General features: G+C 49.4%; 2 protein-coding genes across 2 annotated transcripts; one reads left to right on the top strand and one right to left on the bottom strand.

The window, feature by feature from the left end:
- Positions 1-13,219: 13,219 nt before the first annotated feature.
- LOC310917310 (C-C motif chemokine 5-like) lies at positions 13,220-15,082 on the top strand. Its single transcript, XM_083875435.1, has 3 exons — positions 13,220-13,339; positions 13,796-13,907; positions 14,408-15,082. The coding sequence occupies exons 1-3, from the start codon at positions 13,267-13,269 to the stop codon at positions 14,493-14,495; spliced, it is 273 nt and encodes a 90-aa protein (XP_083731561.1). The 5' UTR covers positions 13,220-13,266; the 3' UTR covers positions 14,496-15,082.
- Positions 15,083-18,399: 3,317 nt separating this feature from the next.
- LOC310917274 (C-C motif chemokine 4 homolog) lies at positions 18,400-19,962 on the bottom strand. The gene is made up of 3 exons (XM_083875371.1): positions 19,729-19,962; positions 19,138-19,249; positions 18,400-18,781 (listed from the first exon to the last, which is right to left on the bottom strand). Exons 1-3 carry the CDS (start codon positions 19,799-19,801, stop codon positions 18,694-18,696), a joined length of 273 nt encoding a protein of 90 aa, XP_083731497.1. The 5' UTR covers positions 19,802-19,962; the 3' UTR covers positions 18,400-18,693.
- Positions 19,963-21,837: the final 1,875 nt, after the last annotated feature.

Raw genomic sequence — 21,837 nt, 5'->3', positions numbered from 1 at the left:
CATCCCACTGCCTGGAATCAGCCTCTTGGGACAAGCACAGAGGATACCTGGGGTTTGACTTCCACTGACACTTATCTGGGACAGGGTGTCCATCTGCACATCTCCAGTCCTTCCAGAGAGGGGCAGGACTCCTGCTGCCAGGAGAGACTCACACGTGTCCAGCATGTCTGAACCATTATGGACCAGTGAGAGGTGCTTGTGGCAGTGTAGGTGAGGAAGCAATAATTGGAGGTGATGGTTGGTGGTCCTGGGAACAGAATCCAGCCATGCAAAAGCATCCCTCCATCCATGACAAGGAGAGCCCTGCCACTAAGGCTTCTCCATAATAAATATGCATTGGAACACAGAGAAAACACACATATATTTAATCTTATTGCCTTAAAATATGTGGGGCTGTCATGCAGGAAGAACTCACATTTTTCGAGACTGTAAATATGTGGTGTCTACCAACTGCCTGGCCTCAGTAACGATGCTCAGGAGAGATGAATCTGACAACACCTCTGACACATCTGCTCAAAAAAGTAAAAGAAAAAGAAGAAATTGAGGATTCTCAATTATAACGTACACAAGAGGCTTTGTTCTTGACTAAACTGTGTCCCCAGCTGCCACATACATGGGATTTTCTAACATTTTCAGGGATGGTGATGCCACCACTGCCCTGGAAAGCCTGTTTCAGTGCTTCCCAATCCTATCCATGAAGAAATTTTCCCCAATATCCAGTCAAAATCTCTGGCACAATTTGATGCCATTTCTTCTCCTCCTGTCCCTGTTTCCTGGGAGCAGAGCCCGACCCCCCGGCTGTCCCCTCCTGTCAGGGAGTTGTGCAGAGCCAGAAGGTCTCCCCTGAGCCTCCTTTTCTCCAGGCTGAGCCCCTTTTCCAGCTCCCTCAGCTGTTCCTTCAGCTGTTCCTGCAGCTCCAGACATTTTCTCAGGGAAAGTGCATAGAAGAAGCCGAAGATACAATCGCTACCCCAAGTTCCCTGTCATAAAAGGATGATTTGCACGGATGGGCTGTTGGTTAAATAGGGAATTTCCTTAGGAAAACCTCTCAGGTATCAACTTCATTTTTAGTGGATCAATCTGCAGGATATTTCAACTCTTTATTGGAGCTGTGTCTAACTGGGAACTCAGGGTGAGTTTGGATTCATACTCTTTCCAGTACAGCAGCAGCCAGAAGACAGACAGGAACCTACCATGCCCTGAGGAGCCCATTGTTCCAACTGCACAGAGAGTGATGATGGATCCCAAGAGTGTCATCCTTGGGTTCATGCCTAGAGAGAAATGCAACATAAATCCTCAGTGGGCAGGGCTTCACTGAGGGCTCAGAACAGATTGACATGTTTTGTTCCAATAACTCTTTCAGGATCCAGGAATAAAATCGAGCTGCCCTCTGTGCAGATCTGTCAGTGGGGCTCAGGCTGAGGCTGTGGCTGTAGGTGTTGGCAGGACGCAGGGACACCTCGAGGGGTGACACCCTCAGCAAACTGGACTGAGTAGCTGCCAAGGAATGGGCAGTGAACCTCAGCGGTGGAGAATATTGATAGAGTGAGTTGGAAGAGGGCAATGTTCTGGGGTCCTGTCTTTGGCAATGTCCACAAGCAGCTGGTGGAAAGGAGCCTGACCCCACACATCCCTCTCTGCTCCCTCCATCTTGATGCTGAACAAAACAAGCTGCCACATTTATCATCAGGCTTTGAACCACCCTTGCCAGTCCTCCTGCTGCTCCTTGAAATTCGTCTCTATCCCTGTTTCACATTAACAGCAGAAATATGATCTGTTCCACCAGCATCTCCCACTGTGGCACAACACCGTCCCCAAATGGAGATTTTAAACCCAAAGGTTGTAACTAGATTTAAGTAATTTAGTAAACTTTTTAATTGCTTAGAACAGGATAGAGACAAAATTTGGAAGAACTAACAGATTTCTCACAGTGGGAGAGGTTATCTTACATTTACAGTCCATTAAAATACTTGGACCATCTTCCTGGGGATTGTAAGCTGCTTCTTCCTTTCAATCATATAGTGCAGGATATTTCTGCACAAGGAATAAATCAGGCTGCTCACTTCTCACAATAAATTAAATACACATCAGGGAAGAAGGAGGAATGAAATCAGATCCCAACACTCCACTCTGCCTCCCATCTCCTTGGGTTCACTCATGGAATGCACCAATATCCACACCAGAAATATCAAACACAGGTATAGAATGAAAATGCACTGATCTTACCTGCCATCTCTGCAGCACCGGCAGGGCTGGAAGAGAAGTCAGTTCTTTATACACTTGTACCAGGGCAGAAATTAGCTGGGTCTAAGATAGGTGTGGCCAAAATAATGGGACCAGATTGAGCCAAGAGGAAATATCTACTGGTTTCCTTTCCTGGAATAAGCTAGAAAGTGCACACTTCTCCATTCCTTCTGACTTCCTTCTTGAAAAATTAGTTTACAAAGGAATGAAGACACACATTTGTTTCCTGCAAGTGAAAGAAATCAGCTTAACTTTATGATGGTAAAAGATCATGATGGAATATGGCTTTTTGTTGTTGTGGTTGGTTGGTTGGTTGGTTGGTTGGTTGGTTGGTTGGTTGGTTGACATCTCTGAGGGTTTGGGAAGCAAGAAATGGATCACTTTGCCAGTGGAGCATTTGTGGTGCATCCTGAGGTCCACATAAAGCATGTAAAAATGGTGGGCCTGCCACTTTTTCTGTCCAGACAAAACAAAGTTTTGTCCCATTAGGGATTCGGAAATTCCTATAAAATAATAGCTGATTATTGGGATGACACAGACTGGGCAAGGAATGAGGCAGTAGCACAGAGCAGGGTCAAGCTGCCTCCAGCAAAATCACATGGACAGAAATATGGACAATCTCAAAGTAATAGTTGTGCCAATACTTAGAAAGGAACTAAGTCTTGGGCCAAGTGATGTAATTCATTTCAATGTGAATTTTGACAGATGATTAGAAGGAAATTCCTCCCTGGGAGAGTGGTGAGGCCCTGACACAGGGTGCCCAGAGCTGTGGCTGCCCCTGGATGCCTGGAAGTGTTCAAGGCCAGGCTGGATCGGGCTTGAAGCCCCCTGGGACAGCGAAGGTGTCCCTGCGCATAGCAGGGGGCAGAACAGGAAAAACTTTAAGGTCCCTTCCAACATAAACCATTCCATGATAGGCAAAAGGGAAAAGGATTGTACTTCAGTGGACAAATGGGAAAGTAGTAGAAATAATTTAATCCTTTGAACATTGTTGACGCTGATAACAAAAGACAATGCTGAGTTTTTATGCCATCAATCAGCGTTTTAAACCTCCCAGGATTAGAGAACCAATCTTTCCTACTGTTCAAGTATTTTCACAGCTCTTATTAAACCAAAATAAAAGAAAAACATATATGCTAAAGGAAACTGCTACCCAAAAGATGTCATTTTAAATCTGTAGGGAAAAAAAGAAAAAAAAAAGAAAAAAAAAAAAAAAAAAAAAGATGTGTGAAGGCTGGGTTTTCAGCTTTCCTTGCAAAATGTGCATAGGCAGAAGTCCAGGTACCTGCTGGGTGGCTTCGTTACTTTTTTGTGTTTGTGACAAGTATCTTTGCCATTAGGGACTCCTAAGGAAACTTCCCTGTCTGATGATCCAGGAGCCACCCTGGGAGTCCCAGTGGCACCAGCTGATCTGGGACCAAAGCCTCTTCCCAGCAGAGAGGAGCAGGGACCAGTGCAGAGCCAGGTGAGGGGCACTCAGAGACACGGCAGGAGCCGATGACTCCAGACTTTCCTGTGCTGGGACTGTGGGGGTATAAAAGCCCAGGACTCCCTTTGTTTGGATCCCTGCTCAGAGGCTCCAACTCAAGCAATTATTATGTTGTTACACCAAGATTAAATTATTTTGAGCATCCAGACCTCTGTGACTCTGCTGTGGGAAACCTGGGGTCAAGCTGGTGAGAAACCTGGTCTGACTGGAGGAGTGTGAGGGGTGTCAAGAGTCCAGTGGTGTCACTGGTGCCACTGCTGGGCAAGGACCTCACTCCCAGCTATGGTGGTGCCAATGGGACTGCCAGGCTAGAGACAAGGACTTCCTAGGTCAGACAAAGAATTTTCCTTTACACCTCAAGTGGCAAGCTGATGACTCCCACTGCCCTTGGACAGGGACACTGTCCACCCTCAAGGACATGTCCTTGTGAGCAGGTGGCCCCATGCTGTCCCCATAGCTCCAGTCCCCTGATAGGCAAAGGTTGCCTCCACATTATGTGTTGTGTCCATTACTGGGGTCTAAGTGCAGTTCCCAAGGCTTTCACACATCAGGCAAGCAGTCCCATGTCGCTTCCTGTGATCTGTGGTGTTCCAGTGCAATCTTTGGAGCCTCCAGAAAACTCAGGGTATCCTGCTCACCAAGGCCAGTGTACATTCAGCAGTGTACAAGACATCCAGGCAACCAGGGCAATAATTATCCATTAGTTATCTGACCAAGTAGCAGATTTTCTCTATCTTGAGAAGATGCAGATTTCTTTTCTCTCAGGCTTTTGGTATTGCTAACATTACTTCTTGGTCCTGTTCAGTCTGCAGATCCTCACCCCTAAATCCCAGTGTAAACCCAGAGCTGTGTAAACCACTGATGGTGTTTGCTAAAAAGTAGCTGTAGGAACAAAGTCATTAAACTCCAGCAACACAAACAAAAGAAAGAGCTTAGCACTGTATTCCAATTTCCGATCCTAATGGCAAAAGGCAACTTCCTCCCCTTTCTCATTTGATACCTCTGATATTCCTGCAAGCTCCTTCAGTTTCATTTTCATAGAAATCATAGAATCACAGAATCCCAGACTGGTTTGGGTTAGAAGGGACCTTAAAGGTCACCTCATTCCACACCATCCCATGGGCAGGGACACTTTCTACTAGAGCAGATTGCTCCAAGCCCCATTTAACCTGGTCTTGGATGGCAGAGACACATTTAAATTCCAGATATGAACCATGATGCCTCAAGTTTAATAATAATTAAGGATTTAATTTGAGTACAACTTCAAACGTACAAAGTTTCCTCTTCACCTACTAATGGTGTATTTTTCCTATATTTCAAAATGTGGATTTATTTACAAACTGAGAGCCAATAGCCTGTACAAGCCAATCTGTCCTTGTCCAGGACAGAAGTTTACAGAACTGTATCCAGTGCATCTTCTGCTCTAATAGATGAAAGGCAGAGCTTATAAAGGGAGGGAGTGAGTAAGATGAAACAGATAAAAGTGAGAAGTTATAGGTTACAGCACAGAAATTGTAAGGGCAAGTAGAGGAGGAAAAATTCCCAGCAGCACGGGGGTGACATTTAACAAAACCAGATTGTCCAGCTTTAAAAATAGAAAGTCTGTAATAATAATAATAATAATAATAATAATAATAATAATAATAATAATAATAACCCTTTATGGATAAGTGACAGCAACAGCAAGGGGTGTTCAGGAGGTGGCACCACAGCATCACTGAGGTGTTCAGGGGTGTCTCCAGCTATGTGATCCCTGGGAGTGACATTATCACCTCTTTTGGAAGCTCTCCTTTAAAGACCCAACACCCAAGGCTATGAAGCTGCCTTGGTACATCTCCCCACCTGCCATGGAGATACTTCATAGCCATGGCAGGTGCTCCAGGTGAGCCCAAGAGGCTGGGGAGACACTACTGAGGACAAGGTGCTTGGTGACTCCTTCCAGACCTCCCTCAAGCAGCAGGCACAGTGCCCAGGGCTGGAAAGCCATGGAGAGGCATCTGTGATGTTCCAGCACAGTGGTAGGACCCACCACACACATGAACACAAGCTACTGACATCTATCCACAGAAAATGCTCATTTTGCAAGGCCTATATGGGACTCCAGTCCTGAGCAGCAGCTAGAACAGTTCTTCCATAAGAACAACAATCCTTCCCCAGGGGCTGTAGCTTTATTTCCCTTTCCACAGATGAAACTCCCTGAATAAAACCTTCAGCTCCCCCTCATGAACCAAATTTCTTCCTGCACCATCCTTCAGTAAACCTTTCTTCCATCCCTTCCACTTCTCTTCCAGACTGTGCACCCATGCTCAGGCAGAAAAGTGGAGATTGCTTCTCTGGAGATGGGGCTGGCAGGAGTAGAAGACAGAATGCAGGAAGATGGTTTCTCCATTTTCCATGTATCTTTCTGTTCTGGAATCAGCTCCCATCTTATCTGGAAATATGGGACACAGCAGAAGCAGTTGTCAAGCCCCTGGAAAGCAACTAGGTGTGAATACACAGATTCAAGCACTCCAGAGATTTATTTAAGCAAAGAGAGTGGAAGTTTTAGATGTCACTGCAGTTTTCGTGCCCCACAGCTGGGAGATATCAGAATCATCCACTGCCATGGACAATTTTTCCTGGACTGCAGCTTAAATTCTTAAGAGGGTGAATATGTGAATAGAAGCAAAAAAAGGATCACAGATTTTGTGGCTTGATTCAATGCTTAACCCTGTGAAGGAATGTCTGTATGAACAGAGCTTGCAGGGGTTCCTTGGTATTCCAAGACTCCTCTGGATCATCCTATGCCCTCACATTGCAACCCATGACACGCTAAATTATGGTGAGAGCAGTGTCTAACATTGCATCAAGTGATGGGAGGGAACAGTGAATCAAGGAATCACAAAATCATTTCAGTTGGAAAAGCCCTTTAAGACAATTGAATTCAACCATTCCCCCAGCGCGGCCAAGGCCACCACTAACCCATGTCCCCAAGTGCCACATATCCATGTTTTTTGAGCAGTTTCAGGGATGGTGATTCCACCACTGCCCTGGATGTCTGACCACCCTTTCAGTAAAGGAATTTTTCCTAATATCCATCCTAAACCTTCCCTGGCATAACTTGAGGCCCTTTCCTCTCCTCAGCAGTGGTGTGAGCTGTGTGCTGGGTCCAGCAAAATTGGTGCTCAGGAAGGACTGTCACTGTTTGGTGAAACTTGGAAGATTAAAGGGTAAAAATGAGAGTCTGAATGTTTCCTTGATTTAGAAGCTCTTCCCCATGACACATCTTGTGGTTTTCTCTATTGCCTAATACTGCAAAGTTCCATTTATTACAAGAGAAGAGCTGTCAGCTCTCTGTTGAACTCAGACTTTTCTGTAAACACATCCTGTCCTTTTAACCAGGCAAGATTGTTTTGTCTGTAAATATGGCAAGAACTGTACATGGTGATAGCTGTTCACTGCCAACAATGTAAGGTTAGATAAGGAAAAAAGTCAACAAGATGAAAGTCTCAGAGGAATACTGGGCAATTCCAACCAGTGCAATGGAAGAGCAAGTCCAGCCAGGTTGCAAAAACAGTTGGGGGATATGGTGTCCTCCAATCTCCTCCAGAGACTTTTGTTGGAGCTCTCCAGATCACACCTTTCAACCTCCTTAACCCCATCAGACCTCTTTTTTTCAGGTCTAGTCCCCTCCAACCTCTCCTGTCAGGAAAACAGAGAGCCACTGCTCTCCAGATCCCTCTGCTTCCACTCTGGTTCTCTCCAGGTCCTTCCAATGGGCCCTCCCATCCTTTTGATATCATGGTGGACCACGTGGGACCCCATTTTGGGGTCCAGTAATGTGCAAGTCTCTGTTGATAAATCCCCATGGGAGGGGGCATGGAGTGCCAGTGACATAAGGAAGCTCTTGCACAGGTCTTGGGTGCAAGTCCAGGAACCCAGATATCTCGTTGGATATCTCAGGATGAGTCCTCAAAGCCAGCTCCCACCCAAAACAAGGATAGTGCTTCTAGGACTGCCCTCCAAATTGAATTTATGCTTCAAAGGAGAGGCCAAGTCACTGCCCAACCTTGCTCAACAAGGATTTCCTCTTGACAGCCACCTTTTCCTCCTTTCTCCAAATCCCCTGTTCCAAAAGCCCAAATGCAGGCAGCAACCTGATGAGAACCACACAAGCCTGGAACATCTCCAAACTGCAGGACAGAACCTGCCAGGTCCATGGCTCAGGCTGCCTCCAAGAGCCACGTCTGGACATGCTGTCACAGAGCAAAAATAGTGATATTGTGGGAAGAGGAGATGGAGAAGGCAGGGATATTTCCAGGCTAGAAAAGCAGACTGAGGTCAGTCGTCCTGGGACAAGTTTCCTGTTGGATACAAGGAGACGAGACAGGACACAGAACTCCCATGTTCATCCCCATATCCTCACCACTGATGTTGTGGTTGGTGCCCAGTTCCCATTCCCAGCACTGCTGGGATGTTCTGTGCAGGGCAAGTGGCTGTACCAACACACGAGCTGGATGTGAAGCAGGGATGGCAGAATCCATGTCCAGGATTCCATGACCAGGTTCTGCTGTGCTCCTGGGCAAGGTTACAGCCAGGGGCTTCTGTGGACACAGTCTGGACAAGCTGCTGTGATGGCTGAGTGGTGAAGGTGTTGGACTCGAAATCCAATGGGGTCACTCCCTACACAGGTTCAAGTCCTGCTCACACTGGAGTTTTACTGTCATTCCCTGTCCCCCCGGCCCCAGGAGGGACAGACAGGCACAGGGCAGTCACACCTCCCCGAGGGGCCCTGTGATCCTATCCTGGCCCTGATCTGAAGGGACTTTTTACCTTTAGGAGATGGTCAGGAAGGTTTTCAGGTGAGGAGCCCTGCAAGTCTTCTTATCACAGGAAGAAGTCCTGCAATAGCATGTCTCCCTCCACCCTATAGCCATGTCACCTTGTTCCCTTCAGCTATGTGACACTGTTTCCTCTAGATGTGTCACCCTGCTTTCCACCTCCTGTCACCCTACAGAGGTGTCACACTGCTCCCTGCAGCTGAGTCACCCTGTTCCCAAAAGCCCAGCACCTTGCTACCCCCAGCCGTCACTCTGCAGTGATAGACTGAATTTTGTTAAAAAACCTGGTAGAGCTCTGTGATTTATTGTGTCCGGGATAGCCAGAGGCTAATGCTTTGAATGTTTTAACGAGATAAGGGCAAAGGCTGATAAGAAGCAGATCCTTCGGAGGAGGGCTGATGTTTTTTATCATGCCAATTCCCTCCCATCCCCCGACTCCCGGCTGGCACAATAAAGGATTGGGGAGAAATGGGGCCAAACGGTGGTCATGGCATTAGAAGGGGACATAAAGCGTTGCAATTCCCGAGTTGCATCAGACAGTGTAAAACCCCTCCCCGGGGAACCCATCAGGCATTGACATGTGAGCCCCTACATCCCTGTCACACCCTGCTCCCTACACCCCACCACAGGCTGCAGCCTGATGGCAATGGGAGGACAGGAGGCTGCTGCCACCGTTCAAAATTCATCCTACCCTGATCCAGCCCCACACACTGGGAGCTTCTGAGCTCTGAACTGAACCCCAGGAGCTGCTCCAGGGCAGCATAACCACCCAGGAAAAGATTGGGACTTGTGGTGGCTGCAAGAACCCCTTCCCTGGCTGGGAACCAAACCCAGGCTGTGGCAGTGAGAGTGCTGAATCCTGACCTGGGAGCAGTGGTGACTACCAGTATAGAGTGGGCACCACCAGAATGACCTTCTGCTGACATCAACCAAGCCCTGAAGGGTCAGGGACACTTGCTCCCCACAGTTCAAGAAGAGGACCAGAGGGGATGGATGCCACAGCCTTTCCGGGGGAATTGGCAGGGATGCCTGTGGCATTGGAAAGCCCCTCTGTGCAAGGGGACCCCACCTCTGTAGGCCAAGGAAGCAGGACATTGCAGTGCCATGACTCTGACCATGCTGAAGTCAGGTTTGGGGAAGGCAGTGGCAGCAAATGGTTCAGGAAAAGATGTAGCATTCTCTGGGGGTTCACCAGGGAGGTTTTCCTGCTGCTGCTGGATCATGGCCCCCTTGAGGCTGCTGTGCACTGCCAGTCTTGTGTGACACACACCAGTGTGTCACACACAGTGTCATGGACACAACAATACTGATCCCCAGTGCACAGCCAGAGCTTCTCCAGAGTCACCTGGGGAGAAGAAAAAAAAGTGCAGGTACAGGCTGACTGTCAGTAGAGCCTTTCCTGAGCAAGGCAAACTGATCTGAGTCCTGGTGCTGGGAAGGGAGTGTGTCTGGAGTCTCCATCCTGATAGTTTTACAGTAACCTGGTCATCTTAATTGTCTGTGAGGAAACAGCTGGTTGAGGGCAGCTTTCTGGAACCTAATCTGGAGGTGTGATTCTCCTTTACACAGCATCTTTAGGGAGAGTAGAGAGTTTTGTCTTCCTTTGCCCCACAGAAGGGGAACAAGAAGTGTCTCCCTGATGAACAGGGAGATGGAGAGGGGCTGGAAATGGCCCCCCAGTCCCCAGGGATTTGCTACCAGCATGGACAGCAAGATAGTGCACTGCACAGCCCTGGACCCCTGCCCAGAACAAAAGGCACAAGGGAGAGCCCAGGGCTCAAGTGTCACCTGTGCCTGCAGCTCCTAGCACAGCAGGGCTCAGATCCAAGAGGAAGGAGCACTGACACAGAGGATGGAGCTCTTGGGCTGTGTGCAGGGAGGAGACCCGAAGAGGCGAGCACGGAGGTGTCTCCAAGGCCCCTCAGCAGATGGATGAGCCGTGGCTGAGGTGGAGATGAGTTAAAGGGCTCCAGGAACATTTCCCACGTAGGACAGTAGAGGGCCTGGAACTCCTTGGATGCTTGGTTGGGAGGGGAAGTAAATGGACAGAGAGAAAACCTCTCCAATTTTCAAGGATCGATGCACACAGATCTCAGAAACCTCCCTGTGCTTTGCCTTGTCCCATGCAGTTTCCAAAAAATGGTCAGTGCAGCTCTCCTCTCCATCTGAGGCCAAACCCCACTATGGTCTCCCCTGCAGCCCTTCCATGACGTGGTCTGGCATCCCAGTGAGACTTTGGGCATCCTGCCCCCAGTCCCTGTGGTGCCACGATCTCTTCCCATGTTTGTCTGCAGTGCCTGGTGGATTACAGCTGCTGCCTTTGCCAACACATTTCCTTGAGGAGCTGCCCTGCAAGGAGAAGGAGAAGGCAAAGGGAGACAGTTTTGGGGAATGTGGAGAAGGCCTGGAGAAAGGATGGAGCTACAACAAATAACCTGGCATCCTTCCAAACTTCTGGCATCTCTGCTGTAGCGCCAGGGTTGCACCTTCAAAAAACTCTGCACAGGGCAAAGCTCCCAAGTAAGGGGAAAGGTTGGGCTGCGTGATGATCCTACAGGATTGTGCCAGCTCTTGGGCATGTCTGAAGAAGGAAGTGGGAGGCTGTGCAGGGCTAAGGAGAAGTCACCCTGCACTGTCAGAGGAATAATCAGATGTCATGGTTTCGGTTGCCTTTACCAGCTGTGACAGAGTGTGAGCTCTGGCTGCCTTGCGGTTAGGAGAGCATCAGTATCTTTCTGTGGTTTCTTAGATCTTGATCTCGCCCTGTCATATGCATTATGTCACAGGCAGTAACAATTTCTTCATCTGCCAGCGGATCTGGGAACACTAAACAGGTTCATTTGCATTTGTCCCAAGACAGGACAGTCTCCATCTCTGGTGGAAGGTGAGCGGCTGCCACTCACTACAGGCAACTGGAACATGACACTGCAGGGGAGCTGCTTTTTGGAGCCCTTTATAGGGCCATGTGGCAAGACAGGTGGGGGACATAAAAAATAGACTTTTTCTACAGGCTGGGAGAAATCCCAGCCCCAGGATCAGCCTTGGGGCAATGGGTATGAGGCTCAGCACAAAATGCAGTTGTGCTGAGAAGATGAGGGTGAGACCCACTGCCTTACTTTGAACCTTATATGGATCTAGTGCATAAGCAATGCACACTTCAATTAGCCAGACCAACAGACTAACCACAATTCTGGAATGCAATATGGCAGTAGTAATAAATAATCCATCTCTCCATCTCTGACAGGGAGTGTCCCTTGGCAAAATCCAGCTGAGGTTTTGCCCCTTGTGAAGCCTGAATACCTGCAGAACATTGCTGGCTGCCCCAGAATGCCACAACTATGTGACTGTGACAACCCCATGATGTCAGGCACTTGATTCAGCTCCAGCTCCTGCTCATGAAGAGTCTTCAGGGTCCTCAGGACACCACCCGTATGCCTCCTCCCCACCCCAGCAAGAGGCACACCCTGGCACAGCCCTGAAGACCCTCCTGCAGCCCTGGTCCCACCCATGGGGACATTGTGGTGGAGGGGACACTGGGGAGGTTCTGAGTGCCCCCACAGACCCACGAGGCCAGTAGGGGAAAAGGAGAGTGGCGGCAGAATAGCCCTTCTCTGCAGCCCTGTCGTACTGGAGCCGAGGGTCAGTGAGGAAATAGGGGAAACATGAGCTCATGGTGCCTTGTGAGCAGCAGCTGAGCTGGAAAACACCCAGAGGAACCACAGACTGTGAGGTGACAAAATGGGGGCCTGTTACAAAGAAGAGGGAGGTGGAAAAAGAGGAAATGCTCCCTGGCACATCCTAGAAAACCCATCATGTCATGGCAAGAGCAGTGCCAGGGGCCAACATACCATGACCCCCATGACTGTAGGTGGGCACCAGGAACTGGTGTCTCTTGGTCCCTCTCAGCTCCCTGGGCTGGGGAAACTCTTGCTCTCCCTTCTGCATCCCACCTTGCAGCAAACCCACTGGCACTTGGAGAAGATGCTCTTTGTAGAGTCAGCCCACCCAGGTAGGATTCCCAGTCAAGCCCTGCCCTTACTGGGGTCGTTGGGAAGGGTTTGGAGGGCACAACCCCACACTAGAAGCACAGCAATGAGAATTTTGTGCTTATGGTGCCAAGGCTGCCAGCCTGGATCTACAGCCAGTCTCCAGGCTGAGTGCTCCTGCTGCCCATGCTGTCCTCACTGACTCCCTGTATCCACCCCTGGACATTTCCCAGACCCATCACTAGAGAAGGAACCCCATGGCTGGACCTGCACCTTCCGCTTAAGGGTCTGAGCACCCCTGAATGCCAGATCTGGTTTCTTGAAGACGAGACTGAGCTGGGTCCTCCTGGTGCTTTGGTGGGGATGCTGAGGTGACTTTGATAAGCAGAGTTGTTTTGGATGATGCAAATGTGAACCTGCTGCTCAAGGGTGGTTTCATAACCTGTCTTGGTCACCGGGGGCTGATTTTCTCACACCTGCCTTCACACAAGGGCTATTTTGCTACTTCCTCAACCAGCTGTTTCCTTTTTTTTCCCCCAGTATTTCTGAGGCAAAAGTGCCATGACATCAGCTCTATTATGTTTTGGAAATTTCACATTTGCTTTCAAATCTGACTCACTGGCCATTGGCCCTATAAAAAGCAAGGACTGAGCCAGCATCTCACAAAAGGTACAGGAGGGTCTTGCTCTGGTGCTGCCTCTGCCATTGCAGTTTATCCCTGTCCAGGATGAACATCTCCACACTCTGCCTCTCCATCATCCTAGTTGCTGCTCTGTTTTCTCAGGCCCTTCCTGCTCCATGTGAGTACAGCATCCCTCTGTCTCCTGGGGTGGACTTTTGCTCTGACTGCCTGTAATTTGGAGCAGAACTGGCAAAACTCAGCTGCAAATGTTGGAAGCCTGTTTGAATAGCTTCTCCTGGTTTATTTGGACTAGTCTTCCTTTCTAACATCCTTTTATCTTAGAGATCAAAGTTTTCAGGTTTCGTCTTCCCTGATTTTCTTGCTGGCCTTTAGGAGTGAACCCAGGGTAAAGACAGGGATTTTACCCTGGGATGTGAGTGTAAAACATTTAACAAACAATCCTGCTAATGTTTAGCAAGCTTCTGTGTTCACAGCAATTTCTTGCTGATTTTAGGGAAAACAGGAGGAGAAGGGGCAGTCTAGCTGATTAAGGAGGTGGTTGCCTGTACTCTCAGCTGGGAATGTACAATTTATTGAGTGATGGTCTCAGGCTGGATTTCCTGATCTCTTCCAGTGGGGTCTGACACGACTTCATGCTGCTTCAGCTACACTTCACGAAAACTGCCTCAGAGTCATGTGCAGGAGTATTTCTACACCAGCAGCAAGTGCTCCCAGCCAGCAGTTGTGTAAGTACCAGCTTTGGGCCCTGAGGGGAAGCTTTGTCAACCTTTGGGTTCCTGGCTTCACATCCAATAGGGCCAGGAGCAGGATGCTGTGAGGCATCATCCCTGGGGGAAGGAGCAGCCACCCAGGTTCCATGTGCAGTATGTGAGCCCTCACCCTCCTCAGTTGAGAAAAAAGTGGTCCCTTGGTCTCCTTGGACTGTCCTGATGCTGAGAATAAGGCATGGGAAGGAGGTCAGGAGCCAGCAGGACCTTCCAGAACTTGATGAACCCAATCCACACAACATTCCACACTGCATCCAGACTCACCTCTGCACTGGACAAGGAGATGAATATCTGAGCATGGCAGGTTCTCCAAAGGGACCCTGATATTCCCATGGGTTTTGGCACACTCTGCAGCTCCCAGATGCTTGAGGGCTTGTGGGAGATGACGCAGTGACATGACCCAAGTCCCTCATGTCCCTTTTCACTGCCGGGTAACCCCTGAATTCATGATTTGCCAGGTTTGTGACCAGGAAGAAGCGGGAGGTCTGTGCTAACCCTGATGCCAGGTGGGTGAAGGAATATGTGAACAGCCTGGAGCTGCAGTGAGCACTGGAAGCTGACAACTCGTGCCAGACCACCCGCCAGACCTAGAAATGTTTCTGCCAAGCACCAAGACCTGCTGAGCCACCTTGTGACACCTGAAGTTTGTTTTGTCTTGCAAAGTTGTCATTTATCCACAAGAATTCAGCCACACTTAGGGTGGTCTTTAGCCATGATGCTGAAGACCTCCTGGCCTTGCAGACCCATCTTGGGGTGCTCTGCTGTGTGATATAGCTAAACTGAGCCCCACCTTGTACCTCAACTGCTAGAATGGGAAGGGGATTTAATCTCAGAGCTATTTGTGGGTTGGAATCAGGTCTGAGTGCTGTCTTATAAGCCCAGGCTGAGTTTTGCCTACTGAATTTTGTAACCGTGCAGTAGATGCTGTGAATAAGATCTGTCCCTGGAGAAGGAAGTGGTACCCTGGTTACTAACAGGATGCTTGTTGTGGAACCGCAGTGTTCAGCCTTATTCTCAAACCGCTGTTTTGTACTGGTGCCAAAGAATAAAGTTGTTTTCTCTCTGTGTAATCTCTGGTTGTTCCCCTCCTGTTTGGAGAATGGAGATTCCACTACAAATGTTTTTGGAGATGTAGGGGAAAAACCCCAACTTCTCAGCTGGAAGTGTCCCAGCCTCCTTAGGTCTAAAAGCTTTCCCTTCTGCTTGGCCTCCCTGATCCCAGCACCACAGCAGCAGCAGCCCCAGCACCTCCCAGCCCTTGTGCAGATGTAGAGCAAGAACTTCTTCCCAGCCTTTTCAGCACATCATATCATAGCCAAGGCTGGCAGATGGTGGGGCTTTGCCACTACAGATTTGGCAAAGAAATGCCTGGAAATCTCAGGGTGGGGATTCAAGTGTGTCCCTACAATGAGATGGAAGGGGAATGGCCAAGACCACATCCCTGGCACAAGGCTCCTCTGGAATGCAGCCTGAGGCAGGCTCAGTTCTTGGGATGCTCTGTTAGTGTTTATTGCAAGACAAGCACCAACTCACTGTTGTTCTGCGGCTTCCCATGGAAGGAAACAAGAAACTTTTTTTAAGCTTTTTTGTTTAAAAAGCACGAAGTCAAACCAACAAAAGCATTTTATCAGCCTGCGGTTGACATTTAAAACTGGCTGGTAACTTTGTGGGTAGAAAACTAAACTGTCGGCCCCACCTGCCTGCTGAAGGGCTGCAGAGGACAATTCAGGCTGTGTCCATCAGAGCTGCTTATTAGGGCCAAGAAAACCAGTGTGAGATAAATGGCCAGCAAAACACCCCCAAGCTCTGTTAGTGCCACAGTGGCCTGCAGATGTTCAGGTTGTCTCCTGACCTCCCCTTACTCATCATCACCTATGCCCAGGGCAGAGGTGGAGTCCCCATCCTTGAAGGCTTTTAACAGATGTGTGGATGTGGCACTTAGGGGCATGTTAGTGATGGTCTTGGCAGTGCTAGGGAAATCACTGGAGCCACCATCCTAGAGGTCTTTTCCAACATGAGTGATTCCATGGTTCTAGGTGGGTGGACTCAACTGGAGCAGAGCAGGACTGGAAAAGAAAAGCAGAAACAAGAAGAGAAACAAGGCTCAAGCAGTGAGACCTTCAAGGTCCCATCAGGACTTGGGCAGACATAAGGATCATGTTTGTGCTTAGCACTGATCCATTCAGACCCCACTTTCCACAGGGTAGCACCAGTGATGGGTTGTATAAATGGGTGGGTTTAGGAGAAAGGATTCTTCGATGAAGTGTCCAGTGCAAGTTGAAAAGACAGAAATTGAACAGGCTGAGGTGTGAGGCCAAGTTCAAACCATCAGTTCTCCAGGAGTGGCAGTGAGAGGCCACACCAGGATGTTCATGATGGGGTGGGAAGGAGGGACCAGGAAGGACACAATGTTGACACTGTGACTGAGGCTCTCCATGGCTCCTCTCTCCTCTCAGAGCTTCTTCAAGTGAAGCTGGGAGAGAGTGAACAGCCACGGGGTTCATGCTCTCAAAACAGCCAGAGGAAAGAAACCAGGGTATCCAGTGTTTTGTCCATGGAACCATGAAGGTCTTCTCCTGATGCCTTCTGCCACTCTAGGCAGTGAAGGAAATGTTCCCTAAATCCAGTAACTGGAAACTGAAACCAGAAAGGCTTGAGAGGGAAATTCCCACAAGTGCCTGGGCAAACAGCCAGGGACTGTCCGGAGGGCAGGCAGATGCAGCACGGGATGATGCAGCCTCTCCTGCCTGTCTCTGCATCCTGTGCATGGGATAAACCCCAGAACTTCCTCAACTTCCCTTTCTCCAAAACATCCATTCTCCATCCGCTCTCAGCTTGGTGTCCCAGAGCAGGGACAGTTTGGGGCTCCTGCAGTTCCTCTGCAGCACCAAACTTGGGATTGGGATGTCGTCAGGGGTGGAGGAGACATCCAGCACAGGATCTGCTGGGATCCTTGCTCCTGTCCACCCACCAACCGCTCTGCCCCAGGGTTTCACAGCACACTGAGGTAGCCCCACTCAGGATAGACCCTCTGCAGATTTTCCTCCCTCCATGTATTGCCCTAGCATCCTCTCCTGGGACACAGAATGGTGCTGGGCTGGGCTGCCCTTTGCTGGAATGCTGCTCCTTGGGTGTCCATGACCCTTTTGACTGCAGCAAGCTTTCCTGCCTGGAAAGCACGAGACTAGAGAGAAATCACAAGACAATACAGAGGTGCTTTCCCAGTCTCAGAGTTGCCAAATCTGACTTATAGCTGCAGGGGGAAACAATAAACAGTAAGATAAAGCTTTTTTTGCTTTAGAAAGAATGGGATATGGGCATGGCAAGGCCAGCTCTGGACTATGCTGGGGGGGCACTTGAAGCAGGTCTTTAAGAAAGATGGGGACAAAACTTTTTGCAGGGCCTGTTGCTGTAGGACAAAGGGAATGGTATTACACTGAAGGGAGTCAGTTTAGAGTTGACATTTTTTCCCAGGGAAAAAATTCTTCCCTAGGAGGGTGGGGAGGCCTTGGCACAGTTTGCCAAAATATGCTGTGGCTGCCCCATCCCTGGAAGTGTCCAATGCCAGGTTGGACAGGGCTTGGAACACACAGGTCCGGTAGAAGTTGTCCCTGCCTATGGCAAGGGTGGAATGAGATGAGCTTTAAGGTCCTTTACAACCCAAATCCTTTTGGGATTTCTTCCCAGAGTGCAGATGTCAAGGAGCTCTGAACACGATCTCCATGGACAAGTTGTGCCCAGCAGTGTGCTTTCACCCTTGGTACCTGCTCCTTCCCATTCATGTTCCCATGAAAATCTGCATCCTGAGAACAACTGCAGCAGGTTTTCTGCTGGTTGTTTTACCCCTACAGCTGGACTTTTCCCCTTGTTTTACAGGTGGGAAGGTGAGGAACAACCCCCATTTGAGTGGTCAGAATGAAAGATGGGGTCCCTGTCCCTCTCCAGGCAGCACTGCTGGTCTCAGTACAACATTGCACACTCAGAGACCAGTTTGAGGGGGGATGTGCAGGCTTGGGAGCAACAAGTGTGTGGGATGTGCCTGGGTAGTGTGGAGAGCAGATTCCTGGATGTAAAAGTCCCACATGTGGCTACAAACACTTCTATTTCTGTAGAGGATGTGGGGAGTGGGGGTCTGTGCTGTGGGGAAATGAGGTTTTGGAGTATGTTCCTAAGTCTGCAGTATGGAAACTTTATGGGTTTACCTCAAACCATTTTCCATCTTCATATGTCCTATAGAGGCTCAGACGGCTCAGAGGGACTTTCTGTGTGTGCTGATGAACAACAGACAGAGGCACAAAAAAGGGAAAAAGCAAAGGTTTTATCCAACTTCTTTATTCTCCAGAATAATGAGCTGGCATGTATAAACCAGGGTCCCCATCACTGAACATTGGGTCACCCTCCTATAAATACCCTCCCTGTCACCCCCTATAAATATTATCATTATCCACAGAAAAAAAGACTGACTGCTTCATATGATGATTTCTTAAATAACTTCAAATAATACAACGGCCAAGGTGCAGTCCCATGGGCCTGGGGCTGGGGCAGAGGGATGAGGCTGAAGCCTGGTTCATGGAAGCCAAGGATGAGCAGCAGCCCTGAACACAAGGTGCCCTTCCAGCAATCCCTTGGAGACACGTGCAGATGGTCCTGCAGCTCCTGTTGTCCCAGGGTCCTGCTCCACAGCTGGAGTTCAGGATAATGTGACTTGTCCATGACAGCACCTACTCTTGCCACACTCCTTGGCTCAGTTCTGCTCCAAGATTTGCAGGTATGTTCGGACCCAGGTGGTTTTGGGATTGGCACAGACCTGGCGGCTTTCCTTTGTGACAAACCTGTGGAACAGGGATGGGACATATTAGATCTCTGCTCACATCTGCTTCCCAGAAGAGCCTGGATCCTAGCTTCAAGCATTGCAAGAGATTTTCCCCTCTGCTGATGCTGAAAACAGCAGCTGACTGTGATGCTCCCCATTCCCATCCCTTCTCCTGCACTGCCTCCTCCACTCCTGCAGGAGCATCCCTGGGAATCCCCACATGAGCATCCTCAGCAATCCCTGTGCAAGCCTTTTCTCCTTGATATTCCCCTCTCTCTGATCTGTTCCTACAGCCCCCCTTGCTGTGCAGAGTTGGTCACTCACCCACCCCCCCAGAGTGGCTGTCCCTGCCCTGTCCCATGGGCTGGCACTCACACAATGGCCGGCTGGGGACAACTGCTGCTGGTGATGTAATGACGCTGGATGAGCTTCCATGGGAGTTTGTGCCGTCTATATGTGAAACAGCAGATTGGCATGTCGAGTCCGGCTAGAAGAGGCAAAGGAAGACAGTGTGAACACTGGGAGCTGTGCTGGCAGAGAAGGTAGTGAGGAATTAGAGAATAATTAAGGTTGAGATGGATATTGGGGATCATCTGATCCAATGCCATGACCAGTATTGTGGTAGTGTGAGAGATTCTCACCCTGCCATTGCTCAGAGCTTCACTTCTCCAACTTCTGCCCCCCAGGGCAGAGGTGGAAATCTCTCAACTCTAACCAGGAATAAGTACTCTGAGCCCAGTTTGGATAGATGGATGATGGATGGATGGATGGATGGATGGATGGATGGATGGATGGATGGATGATTTTCCAATTCCAGAGTTCCTACATCCAGATGATCTCTGAGCAGAGTGGAGAGTGGCATAAATGCTGATAAATTCTCAGCTATCTACCATGGGAACACAAAGGAGAAATAACGCGGAAGGCTCAGGTCCGTTCTCCCTTCACAAATGAAAAAGCAGGACTCACCTGGGCCAGAGAAAGTTTGGGAGAAGGAGGCTGAAATGAGGAGAAGAGCCAATCCAGCTGCAGAGGCCTTCATCTTTCCGTTAGGTGAGGGCTGTTGAAGCAGGAGCAGAAGCTCTGGAAGATGCAGTTCAGTGTGCAGCAGCTGGATTCAGCCCCCTTTTAAAAGGGAGTCCTGGAGGCAGCTGGGAGAAGCCGAAATGGAAATTCCAAGATGATGATACAGGATGAAATGAAAGTGAAACAGCTGAAGGGAATTAGAGGGAAAAGAAAAAAGTCAGGCAGAATGGAATATGGTTCACAATGCCAAGTGACTCAGCATTCATTTTTGCTTCATTCAAATCAAAAGGAAACTTAAATGTGCCAAGTGGCGTGGCCACAAGAAGAAGAATGGTCCCTCTGGGGCCGGGGGAGGGGGGACATCCCTGTGAGGCTGTGTAGGCAAAGACAATGTTTGTGCAAGATTATGCAACTCTAGAAAAAACTCCAACAGGCAGCACAGAAGTGCTGTTGTGTGCCAGGTGTTTGCCAGAGACTGCTTAGCTGCTGCCCTGGAGCTCAGGGGTGGTTGCACTGAGGGCTCTGTCCTCCCCACACCCGTAGGGCTGATGAGGAGCTGAGGCTGGAATTCATGCAGCCAAGTCCCTGGGGAGGCTGCCCAGGACCATATCCAGGTGGGCTGTGAAACTCCACAGCCTCTCTGGACAGGCTGTTTCAGAGTGCAATAAAGTTTTATCTGGTGTTTAAATAGAATTTCTTGTTGCCTCTTGTCCTGTTAGTGGCCACCACTGAGGAGAGTTGGGCTTCATCTACTTTGCTCCACACATATTGGTAAGAATCCTCTACGCCTTCTCCAGCCTGAACTGTACCAGCACCTCCTCCCTGGAGAAATGCTCCTGTCTCTTCATCATCTCTAGGGCCCTTTCCTGGACTCTCTCCAGTACGTCCACATGTCTCTAATCCTGGGGAGCCCAGAATTGGATCCAGCACTTGAGGAGCAGCCTCACCAATGCTGAGTAGAGGGGAAGGGTCCCCTCCTTCAACCTGCTGTCAATGTTCCTCCTCATGCAGCCCAGGAGCCTGTTGGAATTTCGGTGGCAAGAGCACATTGCTGCTCACATCCGGCCTTGCTGCCCGCCAGGAGCCCCAGGTCCTTTTGTGCCAAACTGCTTTCTGAATGGTCAGCATTGCCATATACTGGTGCCTGGGGATGTTCTTTCCCAAAGTCAGGACTTTGCACTTCTTTTTGAGCTCCATGAGGTTCTCCAGCCTAACAAGGTCTCTATGGATTTCATACAGGCCAGAAGTCATAGGACAAGAGGGAACAGTTTTAAACTAAAAAAAAAAAAAAAGGGGAGAGTAATATTAAATATTAGCAGGAAATTCTTATTTGTGAGGGTAGTGAGGCCCTGAAACAGGTTGCCCAGAGAAGCTGTGGCTGCCCCCTCCCTGGCAGTGTCCAAGGGCAGGTTGGACAGGGCTTGGAGCAGCCTGGGATAGTGGAAGGTGTCTGTGCACGTGGAAGGGAGTCGGACCTGGATGGGTTTGATCCCAATACATTCCATGATTCTATGGTGGCAGCATGTACCTCTAGTGTGACAAGCCCTCCTCCCAACTTTGTGTCACCTGCCAGCTCACTGAGCGTGACCTTTGTCTCCATCAGCCAGGATATAAACATATTAACCCAGTATCGAACCCTGGGTTTCCCTGCTGCTGACTGACCCCCAGCTGGACATTGTGCCATAGATCACAATCCTCCAAACACAGTGTCCAGCACATTCTCAGACTCTCTCAGTGCTGTTTCACTAATCCACCCTTCATCAGTTTGCCCTTAGCAGTCACAGGCCTCCCAAAGGGCAGAATCTCACCTGGGAGCAGGGAGTTCACTAGCAGAAGGGGTTTGCCACACCTGAGACATTTTTACAGCCTCAGCCTCTCCCTCCAAGAGATGCCTTGAGTAGAAGATGGATTTTCTGGCTAAAGAGTTGAGACGAAAGTAGGGGACAATCTGCCTGACATGGGAGAGACCTTCAAGTCTCAGCAGACCAACAACTCTGGGCAGCTGCTTGGGAAGCAAGGAGAAGGATGACCTGGGCTTCCTGATGTCCTGTC

Source organism: Zosterops lateralis (genome assembly GCF_965231275.1).
Source record: "Zosterops lateralis genome assembly, chromosome: 19".
In the NCBI taxonomy this organism is placed as follows: domain Eukaryota; kingdom Metazoa; phylum Chordata; class Aves; order Passeriformes; family Zosteropidae; genus Zosterops; species Zosterops lateralis.
This window is presented reverse-complemented; position numbering and strand designations above follow the sequence as displayed.